This window comes from Azolla caroliniana, unplaced genomic scaffold, assembly GCF_043228905.1.
Source record: "Azolla caroliniana isolate FFs.n. ecotype wild unplaced genomic scaffold, voAzoCaro1.0.p SCAF_8, whole genome shotgun sequence".
NCBI lineage: Eukaryota > Viridiplantae > Streptophyta > Polypodiopsida > Salviniales > Salviniaceae > Azolla > Azolla caroliniana.
Window position 1 is genome coordinate 3,725,876 of NW_028230443.1, and position 12,388 is coordinate 3,738,263.

The 12,388-nt window shown below is 38.6% G+C and overlaps 1 protein-coding gene across 1 annotated transcript; it reads left to right on the plus strand.

The window, feature by feature from the left end:
- Positions 1-6,437: 6,437 nt before the first annotated feature.
- Positions 6,438-11,850, plus strand: LOC147860826 (putative aldo-keto reductase 1). The gene is made up of 7 exons (XM_087324004.1): positions 6,438-6,580; positions 8,717-8,884; positions 8,979-9,179; positions 9,880-10,052; positions 10,654-10,753; positions 10,875-11,028; positions 11,386-11,850. The coding sequence occupies exons 1-7, from the start codon at positions 6,539-6,541 to the stop codon at positions 11,559-11,561; spliced, it is 1,014 nt and encodes a 337-aa protein (XP_087180130.1). The 5' UTR covers positions 6,438-6,538; the 3' UTR covers positions 11,562-11,850.
- The last annotated feature ends 538 nt before the right edge of the window (positions 11,851-12,388 follow it).

The following is a 12,388-nucleotide window of genomic DNA, read 5'->3' on the forward strand; positions in this document are numbered from 1 at the left end:
ATAAACTAAACTATCATCCAAGAAAATAACGAAAATAACGACAAATAACGGCTCAAATCTAGTCTTATAGTGTAGTGTGATTTAAGGAATTTTATTCCTTTTTCATTGAAGACAAAATTGGCAACCCACCCCCCTTTTGTTTTTCCCTATAAAAGGAGGTCGAGGGGGGCTCATTCGGGAGGACGTTTTGGGAGGAGGACACTATCGCCAATTTTCCTTCGGAGCTCTTCATCTTCTTATTCACCACTTCTCTTCATCTCATACCCCTTCATCCCCCCATCGCCACGTGCTCGTCTTCTTCGCGTCAGCACTTGAAGTGCTCGTGAGCCTAAGCTTCGTTGGTTCGATGTTGCTCCGCCCCGTTCGTCATTGCGAGCCCGTGTGCTCGCCGTTCAGGTGGTCGTGGTTTGTTGGGATTGGCATTTTGGTGGTGCTCGTGTGTTCATCTTCGCCATGTTCAGATTTGCTCTTGTCTCTAAGGGCATTTAGTATTTATGTTTTGATTGAGCTTGTGGTTAACTATAAGTTGCCATTGTAATCAAACCCTATTTTATAAAGGGTCCTCTTGCGTTGGAATCGAACACGTATTTATCTCTTTGGTCGATATCATTCGTGTTTCTTTCTCTCCTTCTTTCTTTGTTCGTGTCTTCCTTGTACGTTCGGCCGTCTTGTGACGAGGGAGCATTTCGGGCGTGCCCATGCACCTCTCCTCCTCATAAAGACGTACGAGCATTTGTGCGTGTGTTTGTGTCTTCCTTGTACGTTCGGCCGTCTTGTGACGAGGGACCGGTTCGGGCTTGCCCATGCACCTCTCCTCCTCATAAAGGCGTACGAGCATTTTGTGCGTGTGTTTGTGTCTTCCTTGTACGTTTGGTCATCTTGTGACGAGGGAGCGTTCGGGCGTGCCCATGCACCTCTCCTCCTCATAAAGGCATACGAGCATTTGTGTGTGTGTTTGTGTCTTCCTTGTACGTTCGGCCGTCTTGTGACAAGGGAGCGTTTCGGGCGTGCCCATACACCTCTCCTCCTCATAAAGACGTACGAGCATTTGTGCGTGTGTTTGTGTCTTCCTTGTACGTTCGGCCGTCTTGTGACAAGGGACCGTTTCGGGCTTGCCCATGCACCTCTCCTCCTCATAAAGGTGTACGAGCATTTTGTGCGTGTGTTTGTGTCTTCCTTGTACGTTCGGTCATCTCGTGACGTGGGAGCGTTTGGGCTTGCCCATGCACCTCTCCTCCTCATAAAGGCATACGAGCATTTTGTGTGTGTGTTTGTGTCTTCCTTGTACGTTCGGCCGTCTTGTGACGAGGGAGCATTTCGAGCGTGCCCATGCACCTCTCCTCCTCATAAAGGTGTACGAGCATTTGTGCATGTGTTTTGTGTCTTCCTCGTACATTCGACATCTTGTGACGAGGGAGCATTCGGGCGTGCCCATGCACCTCTCCTCCTCATAAAGACGTACAGACATTCGTGTTTGTGTTATCGTCCCCTTGTGCGTTCATCTTGCGTGCTCATCTTGCTTGTACCCGTTTGGTCACTTGGCTCATGCGGTGATCTCGAAAGGTCAACGAATCGTGATCAATGAGAGCAACTAGCCTCACAAAAGAAAAGGGCAACGAGACCTTGCTCAGGAAGGGGTCGGGAAGTAGTATTGTCGTAAAGCAAACCTCGGGTCTTCTCTATCCCTTGAGTACTCCCTAGTCCAAGATCCCCGTCGCCCAAGTAACACACGTGCGCGAAACTTCGCGACAGCACGTACAAAATACCGTTTTAGGAACATCGTCCTCACTTATACGAATTTGATGGTAGCTCGTACGGAGATCAAGTTTCGTAAAATACCGAGCTCCTTGTAGACGGTCAATTAGATCGGCAGCCCCGGGCAATGGATATGAATTCTTAATCGTCACTTTATTCAAGCGTAAGTAATTAATACACATACGCCATGTGCCCTCTTTCTTTTTTACCAAGAGAACAGGTGCACCCCATGGAGATTTACTATAACGTATATAACCCATTCGTAAATAGTCCTTGAGTTGCTTAGATACCTCGTCCTCTTCGAATCGACTTAATCGATAAGGAGGTATACTTATTGGTGCAACGCTAGGTACAATATCTATACGATGGTCTATATTACGTTTAGGAGGTAAACCATCTGGTAGTTCACTCAAAAAAACATCACGAAAATCATTTAAGATTTCATCGAGTTGTTGTTGTTCAAAATATGATAATTGACCCGAGACATTATCAATATTGTAAACGTGAATGTCTGGATCAAGTATACAATAAAATAAAGTAGAACAAGACAACTCAGATATTGATGGAGAGAAAACAATCGAAAGAGATTGTTTATTTACACATTAAATAAAATGAGTACAATCCTTCAATACAAAGGTAATTGAATGGTGAACCCAATCAATAGATAAAGAAGAGTTTTTATTAAAAAATCAGGGATAACCCAGTATTACATCAGTGGTACAAAGATTCATTACATGGAAGTCTACTTCCTCTGTATAAACTTATCAATAGAAATTCCTAATGAATGAATCTCCCCCCGTTGATGTATTGTACTCTTCCATTAGCCAAGTGCACCGTATAGGTGTGATCACTTACGGTGGGTTGGATTCCCCATATCTGAACCAAACGATCATTCACAAAGTTGTGTGAGCTTCCTGAATCAAATAAATATTGTACAGGAGATCCATTGATATACCCGTTTGCACGTAGTAAATCATTGGGTCCCAATACATAGTCAGGGAAAGAACATTTACAATTACTTAAATGATGTGTATAGACCTCAAGGACATTAGGAATCTGACCTTTATGGTCTGCAACTTTTGATTTGTTGTCGTGCTCTTTTCGTTGGAGCTTTCAACATTACTCTTTTGTATGATCCTTCTTTTTCCAAAATACGCAAAAAGGATGTTGTCGCTTACAATCGCGATCCATGAATTCGTTGGGTGTCTTGCGTTTCCCAGTGAATTGCGACTGCTTAGTCTCGAGCGCTTCGTTGGGTTTGTTATGGTCCTTCGAAGTGCGTTGATAGCGAAGAACTATTTCAATGGCCTCTTCAAAGGATTTTGGATCCTTATCATGCACTATCCAGTGATAGTTCGAATTGGGGATGCCATTGACAAAACAAGTTATCAACCAATTGTCCCCTTCTAGACCCGACTTTTGGATTTGGGTTCTAGCATGGTGAACATAGTCTTCTAGCGAGGAAAACTTCCTGCTAGAGAGGTTCATTAACACTTGTGCTGCCTCGGTTCGAGAGGGAGGTTGCAAAAATTGGCCCTTGAAAACTGTGACAAAATTTGTCCAGGTTTCGGGCAATTTCCCCAAAGTTCGGAGCCCACGCCACTAAGCGGCGGCCTTACCCCCTAGTTCTTGGCTGACATATGCAATCTTCGTACTATCTAGTGTGGGATAGAGCTCAAAATAAGACTCCCATCGGCCCAGCCACGTGCAGCTTGCTTCTTCGGTTCTTTCCTTTTTTTCTCCCGTAAATGGCTTTACGACAAATGATGGTTCACCCTGACGCTCATCGGGTCTATTAGTCTCATGTTGTAAACTAATGTGCCTCGAGAGCACTTTGAGATTGCTGAAGTTCAAACATTTGATGCACGGTTGAACTAAGGAAATTTTGTATTTGTAAACAATACGACTCAATGGACATTGGCCCAGGAGGATTTCCTTGAGTTCTTTCCGCTTGAGCGGATGACATCGGGTCGTTATTCTAAGCCATTGAATGATTATTTCTGGCAAAGAAATAGGATAAGGTCAAACAAATAGTCATAACATCATGTCGTGATGCAAATATATCATGGGCAAACATTAATTGATATCATGATCTCACGTCAATACCCCTCTAGACGTATGAGATGAGGTTCAAGATCAGGTTACATGGTAACACAAAGGTGTTTTAAAAACCATGGGGATGACAAATGAATGTCTTTCCCTGATCTCTATATTGATTTTTTTCATGGCGACTCCCCGAGCCTCAACCATGTATGTTCGTGTCATGAATAGTTTATACACGAAAAAAATGTTAACAAGAACCTATGTTTCTATGCCCACATATGTGGTTTCGGCTCTTTTAAGTCCTATTATGAGAACCTTGAAGCGCACTTAGACCTAAAGTCTAAACATGTATTATAGTCATATGTATCAACAATGTTGTATGGTCTTGGTCATATTGAACTCGAGACCTCGAGAACAAATGCATTGAACACTTAAGTTAACCAAATAAGTTGCTCGTGTTGAATGTTGAACGTTTTATGCGTATAAGAGATATGCGAGGCATTTGCCCATATATGTTTTTTTTCAAAGAAACATATATGTCAAGAGTCCTTATTTCCCCCTCATTTACCACAAACTATGTTGGTACGTTACCTAACCTCAAGTCTCATAATTACGATGACATACGCCAAAGTGCAACCTAATGGTCAAGCCAAATGAGCCCTCTTTTCATAGTAGGTCCACGTGGCCCATCAGATGGTTACGTCATTATGAATGCCTTTCGTAAGAATGATCTCATGGTGGCATCGTATCCATGTAATGAGGGAGGGATGTTGGATATGTGTGCCATAGGAACGACCTCACATGAAGTGGGTCAAGCCCTACGTTTTCAAGATCAGTATGGCTATGAGCGTTTCATTACGTAAAGAAATCGAAGTGACTAACAAGGATGTCAACAAAAAAAATTGTTGAAAAAAGGATGGTGACTACACCATTCTCACAAAAATGTGAGGGCGGCCACCAAGATCCTTTCCCCGAAAAGGACAACATACAATATAGAAATTACGTTATAACTAACATACACATATGTATATTTATCACACATATACGATCAAATATGTATACACGTGACCACATATGCGTATATTAAGAAAAATCGTAACATCAAATAGCCAACATATGATGAAATCGAGACACATAATTGAGGCATATGCGTATGGACTCATCGATCAAATGTTTTGGTTTTAAAATTAAATTTTGGTCACTTCAATCACAAATTTTGGTTTATGGGATTAAACCAGTATAACTCGGTGTAAATTCATAGAATTGGATTTTAAGGTGACCTTTCAATTGAAATTTTTGATATATAATTTCAAATACAAATACAAAAATTTCCTAAGGCTCAAATCTACTAGCCCTATTTACCAAAATACCAAAAATTTCCTAGTAGATTTGAGTGTATAATTACTTTATAAAGTGTATTTTTTTGAACATAGGGGTAGTTTGGTAAATTTGGAACTTCCAGGGGCATTCTGGTAAATAGACGAACTTCTAGGGGTATCCTAGTACTTTTCCCAAAAAAAAACTAGCAATAAAGATAATAAATTAATAAACTAAACTTTAAAATAAAAGGAAATACAAATAAAACCATAATAATAATAAGTAAAAATAATGCAGACAAAACCATTTGTTTTAAATTTACATAATAAAAACTATTTAATTTACTAAAAAAATTTAATTCAATACTAATGAATTAATTTACTAAAAATTTTAATTAATTAGGGTTCCTGAATTCAACCAAAATTAGGGTTTTAGGAATTAAAATATTAATTAATTCACTAATAATGAATTAATTTACTAAAACATTAATTAATTCATGAATTATTTTATTTTATTTTTCCATAAAAATTATGCTCCATTGGTATTAAAACTAAAAAGGCCAGTGGCACTATACAAATAGACTATAATATTTTCCATGTCTACAAGTTATATCATCAAAGAAAGGACCAAATATAAGTGGTGGCCTTTGGCAAGATAAAGATAATTATAAACTATGAAAACAAATCTCTTGCCAATAACACCTTTGCTATACCACATACAAAGGGGATATACTCGAGGACCCTATCGTTAATTCATGAATAATTAATTAATTAGGGATCCTAATTTCAACCAACTTCAGGGTTTCAGCCAAACCCTGAGTTTAGAGGCCAAGAACAATATGTAGATGTCACTTAGAGGATGAGGGGGAGGCGAGGATGCAAGCCGAGAAGAAGAAATATGGTTGAAATTAGGGTTTTCAGCCGAAACCCTAATTTGGAGGCCGAGAACAGGATGCAAGGGGAGGCGAGGGTGTACGCATCACGGACAAGATGCAGGGTGTGGCCTCTTCGCTGACAGTAGCAACAATAAAAAAACGTTTTTTTTTTTTTCCAAAATAAACAAAACGAATATTGTTAACCGTATTCATATTCTGATTCATATGCATTTGTGGGGCTCCATGTCAATCTATGGGTAGGTTCTATTATCACTTGTTTTAATATAACAAACATACATTTTACTAGAAAAAAAAAAAAGACTTGACTTGGAGAAGACTGGTCAAGACTTGGAAAAGACTGGTCAAGACTTGGAAAAGACCGGTCAAGACTTGGAGAAGACTCTCTCTCAGTCAAGCCTCTCCTGGATGGAACGTGCACTGCACGATAAGCATAATATCATGCCGGGTCATAAAAGACACAGGAAATTCCTCTCTCCTACCTCCTGATGCGTCCAATCTTCCTGAGCAAAACTCCAAAACCCTCAAGCTATGGCTGTTCCTCTTCGACGCCTTGGAACTCAAGGACTCCAGGTAGGTTTTCATCCTCTCCTTCACCTTCTCCTTCTCCTTCTTCTTCTCCTTCTTTTTCTTTCTCTTGCATTCTAGAAATCTACAGGGAGGATGAGGAAATTTGACATCTAGGGAGGGAGAGAGAAGAGAAGAGAGACATGAAGTTCCACCATTTCTCGATTTGTGAGGCACTTTTGGCTATTGGAGCATGCGCGGATCCTTTCCTCAAGTGCATATCCAAGTTTTTTTATGGTTTTGGAAAATGTCCGCTGCCTTAAGAGAGAGGGTTAAACGGCAGGAATGGTGATTTTTACATGCAATTAATATAATTTTATGCTTTACCAAAAGGGAGAGAAAGTGAGAAAGGAAGTGAGAGAGAGAGATCAACATCTACTACAGGAGGAAATCAGCAGATATGAGACAAATCATGATTACAAATGTCGATAAAGCTCGAAATTTATTAAGGATCACGAGATTCATGATAATGATCTTAATGCATGTGGTAGAATGATTTTTGGGATAGTTCAAAAGCTTGATGTGCTTGACCAATATGTATGGGGGGAATTGTGGTGAGGGGACATGGTATCTGAGGTTGGTTGGCACAGGGGAGCAATGTATATTAATGTCTACCATAGGTGGGCTGTGTAGGTAGACTTTAGAAATAGCCTTGGTTAGCATCCCGCAAGGCTTCGTAGGACCCCTCACGCCACTCATGAATAGAGGTCACTCATAGGGTTGTCAGGTCAGCTTTCCCACTTGTGAGGATGTCCGCAATGTGAAACAGTGTCAAGATGGTGGAAAGAGCGATCGTGGTCTTCGTGAAGTCATGGATCCATGGGAATTTCACTAACGCGGTCACTCAAAATGGTCAATGTATCACACTCATGAAAGAATAATTTCAACTCGAACACTTAATAGACTCAAGATCACTCAAACTCAAATGCACTCCCGCTTAAGATATAAAACTAATCGAATAGATCAGCTCAATTCAAGAAAGTAGGGTGGACAGAAAGTGGTTATAAAACCAGCAATTACAAGTAAGTTTTATATAAGAGAGAGGAAAGGGGCGAGTCCACCAAGAAGTGTCAGAGGAGTTAGGATTTATGGTGGAGGAGTGGATGTACCTTTTGCCCTTTGTGATTTGTGCACCTTTTTTTCGCCATGCTTGCACACTCTCTTCCACTTTGGTCATGTCCAAGTATGTGATCAATCCAGGCTATTTTGGAACTGGAGTAGTGCATTTATACTTAAGTCATGTAACAGCTACTCCCATATCCCCCCGAATTATATGATGAGACACCAATTCTTTTTTCCTTATCATGCGGCAGTCATCGAGACTAAAGGTCTCCAAATGTCTCCAATTTTGTGCCCAATGAAGGCTTGATCCCTGTGGGGAACGTCAATGCTAGAAGTGTAGCTGATGACCACAATTTTGTGTGTGGTTCTTGGAACTCTATTTGTGCACATTGTCTTTCAAGAGCACCAAGGGCTGCATATCCATGAGAACATCGAGCACTTGCAGCTGCCTGTTGGGGGAACCGAAGCCCTATAAATCCACCTTCTCCCCTCTCAACAAGAATTCTGGTTCTGATCCGTTACCTATGCTTGAATGGTGTTAAATGCCATCACTTTAATTTACGAATCTTTTTCCAAAATGATTCCAGAGCATCTAGATGTCTTTTTAGTCCCTTCAAGGTCTCATAGTCATAGATAAAGTCATCAGCTACTAAGCCATTATGATCTTGCACCGTTACAAATTGTAACCAATTCATTGCATTCCTCATCATTTGTCTTCAAAAGGCTGTGAACCTATGAGACCCAATAGTTAAGTCCATGAGAACGTCATAGGCATTAGTGACCTATGGTGAGCTGCATGTGAAATGATATAAAAAGACCTGATGATAATCTATCCAATAGCATGTAGAAAATGAGTGATTTCCCTTTCCATGCATGAAGTAATAGAAAATTAAGAGAGAACACCCTAATTTTATATGAGGAAATTAATAGAAAATTTATATAGAAGATTCTATACATCCAATATATTGAAATTGTATACTGGCATTGAATTTTGAACTTGAATCTGTGTATTAACTTGTATAGCCTTGATCGACTAATTGCATAATATGGCAATCATGTTGCTGATTGTGTGTTTCTTAGGTTTCTGCAATTGGCTTGGGATGTATGGGACTATCCTTTGCTTACCATCCAATGCCATCTGAAGAGCAAAGTATCGAACTCATAAAACATGCTTATGATCAAGGAGTCACCTTCTTTGATACTGCTGATATGTATGGACCATTCACAAATGAAGTGTTAGTTGGAAAGGTAGAAGAGGGATCTCAAAGAAACCTATCATTAATTTTAAAATCAAGTTCTATACTGAAGAATGTTTTTCTTTTCTCTTTTGTGATTCACAAAGGCTCTTAAACTTCTGCCCCGAGAGAAAATTCAGCTTGCCACAAAGTTTGGCAATGTGTTTGAGAATGGAGAACTTGTGGTGAAGGGAGGGAGGGACTATGTACGAAAGGCTTGCGAAGATAGCCTGAATAGGTTGGATGTTGATTATATCGATCTTTATTACCAGCATCGTGTTGATACTTCTGTTCCAATAGAAGAGACGGTATGTATGCATATCAATGGAAGAAAATTCGGCCCCTTTTTCTCAAATAGAAGCATCTAACTTGTAGTAAATAATTTTACATCTTAATAGGAACCTAAATACGAGATTGGTTTAATAGAAATGAAGAAAACTCTTCAGTTTAAATTATATGAAAGGTATACATATCAAAAGGCATTTGTTTTTTGTTATTGTCAATGTATACTTAGCCGCTTGGACCTCCCGAGAGTGCTGTTTTTGAAACCCCTATACTCATTTCTATGACTGAGTTGTTTAGATTTTTGTATTTGTTGCAAGAACATTGTCATAATCTTTTGTGTGCTTGTACTTTTTTAGAGCTGAAAATTGTGCAATCTGTTCTTGGCTGTGATAAATGTATACAATAGCTTGGTTTGAGAAAGTAAGCAGGAGTAGATACTAGTAGAATGCCACATTTCTCATCCAATGTTCATCAATATAATAGAATCATCCAAATTTAGATATTTAGCTTTTCTCACATTTGTTCTTATCGAGAGTCTTTGTCTCTCATTCTAGTAACATTCATTTCCTTTATAAAAAAAGTTTTAATCATCTATTAGAGTTCTCTTCCATCTGGGGTTCATATGAATCGGGAGCTTTTCTGTCTGAAATTTGGAACTAAAATTTGCAACTGTCAGAACTAGAATTTTAATTACCTTTTCTGTTGCTTTATTTGGAAATTCAGGTTTCTGAAATGAAAAAGCTAGTGGAAGAAGGAAAAGTAAAGTACATCGGTCTATCTGAGGCAAGCCCCAATACTATTCAGAGAGCTCATGCAGTTCATCCTATCAGTGCTGTACAGATAGAATGGTCCTTGTGGACAAGGGATGTTGAAGATGCAATCATTCCATTGTGCAGGTATAACAGTAAATAATATGAGGTTTCTAAATTATGGTCATATGTGAAACCATTGCAGAAGTACAATTTGTTCAGCAATTCTTTCACGATCCTAGGCTTAGAAACACAGCTTAGAATATGTATGATATATAAACATATGTAACATATCACCAAGTGGTTAATCATGACTATATTCCTGAATCTTTAAAATCCTGTATGATTATATTTTTCTAATATGTAATACACTCTACTTGCAAATCGATACGTGTTGGTAGTACAAAAAGTTTCAAGGTTTATTTATCTTGTTTGGCATTACATCAGCATTCTTTTTGTCTGGAATAAATGAAGAACACATTAATTTTGTGAATACAAAGAAACTCATAGTCCATATATGTCGTTTGACATCAGAATGCCCATTTTTCTGATCAATGTTTCTCAACTACAAAGGCAAATGTAAAATTCTTTTTAGGTGGAATACTAATTGTTTATGCTGTATTTTAAAGATTATAAAGAAAAGAGGCTGTCAATCTTTGTGCTTGGTTACGAGAACAATGAATGATAGCCAAAGAAGTAGTTCTGTTTCTTTTGCTGAGTAATTTATGTCTTCTTTTTCTACCCATAGGAAGCTAGGAATAGGAATTGTGGTGTATAGTCCATTAGGGCGAGGGTTCTTCTCTGGGAAATCTACTATTGAACAGTTGCCTTCTACAGATGGTAGACTGGTAAAGTAGTAAATGTTGTGAATGCATGTTCCTCAATAATTATGAGCTTCTAACAGTTTCTCATGAAGGGAGAAGTTAACTTGGAATATATCTTTTTCTGTTTATTTATGCATAAACTCAGGTGAGACATCCTAGGTTCCAACAGGAGAATCAAGTAAAAAATAAGGTTTTTTATGAGCGCGTTGCGGTATTGGCATCAAAGCATGGGTGTACACCTGGTCAGCTTGCTTTAGCATGGCTTCTTCACCAAGGAGATGATGTCGTACCTATTCCTGGTAAGAACAATGCATAGCATATTGGTGCAAGGAATTATTTTGATAGCATAGTAATACAAGGTTAATGGGTCTATTAAATGATTATGTTATTGTTTTTGGAAGAACAACCTAATACCCTTGGTCTTTTAGACTTACTAGGATACCCCTCTGCCTTCAAAATTATCTGTGAAATAAGTGTATTCTGGTTAACATCCAAGCAGTTAAGAGTATTTTGGTGTTGTTTCGGCAAGAAATATGATATTGTTTTCTGGTGTGAAGCTTTAATAAATGGTGTTTTTGGATTAGGATAATGGTTCTATTAATATTATCGTTTTCAAGCTATGCATAAAATTTGAAATCTGAAACCAAAATTCTCAGGTACAACAAAGATTAAGAATTTCGATGAGAATCTCGGTGCTCTTAAAGTTGAACTCTCTCGAGAAGATCTAGAGGAGATTGCTAATGCAGTCCCTATAGATGAAGTTGCTGGTTTGAGATATCCTGAAAGTCACTATAAACATGTATTCAAGTTTGCAGATACCCCACCATTGTAAGCTATCTTAAGGACTTGGGGGAAACTAATTATTAATTATGACCATAGGAGCATATATAAAACTTATGTCCTGAGAGAAATATTAAGAAAGGAACACATAAAGGCAGTTGTTTATAGTTTTTCTTGTATTTCTCACCTGATTATGATATGTCTTTTAAGCAGACTGCTTGGCAATATAAGGCCACAAGTGATTATAATGTGGTGGATGTCGAGGAATTGCAAAACTCGACGCATAGCACCAAATAGATTTATGTCTATATTTTATATGTTAAATAAATGGGCTCCTTAATCAGTTGAAGACTCTGATTAAAAAAATTAAAAATCTTAGTTTATTGAAGTTAACAACTTGTAATCGTAATGGAGCCATGCATTCATGACATTGATAACTTCTCTTTACACGTGTGGGCAGTGATTGTTCAGCAATGGATTTCTTTGTAAAGGGGCAATCGGTTGACATCTATATATGGTTTCTTTGTTGGAAAGGATGTTACTCTAATATTACTTCTCAACAAATTTTGTTCTCCCCTAATTGAATTTTCTCTCATGTTTTTCTTGTTCTACCCAAATTTTATTGGTGAGGGTGTGAAAGATGCAACATCTGGTGTTGTCGCAAAAGCTATGTCTTATTCAAGTGTTCTTATTGAGTCTTCTTGAGAACCATCTTGAGATCTATATGGAGGGACGTACCACCATCTACCCTTTTGTTAGCATGACCGTCAAGAGCAAGTGCAAATTGTAAATAATACACTAATGCACCGGTTGACTTATTCTAAAGCAAAATCGAATCCTATTGTAGAATGCAATTGCTACAAGATTAGGGTAATACTT

Excerpts from the sequence above, each read along its gene's own strand:
- LOC147860826 (XM_087324004.1), top strand. The coding sequence starts at position 6,539 with ATGGCTGTTCCTCTTCGACGCCTTGGAACTCAAGGACTCCAG. Across the intron at positions 8,885-8,978 it reads ATGAAGTGTTAGTTGGAAAG|GCTCTTAAACTTCTGCCCCG; the intron begins GTAGAAGAGGGA and ends TGATTCACAAAG. Across the intron at positions 9,180-9,879 it reads CTGTTCCAATAGAAGAGACG|GTTTCTGAAATGAAAAAGCT; the intron begins GTATGTATGCAT and ends TTGGAAATTCAG.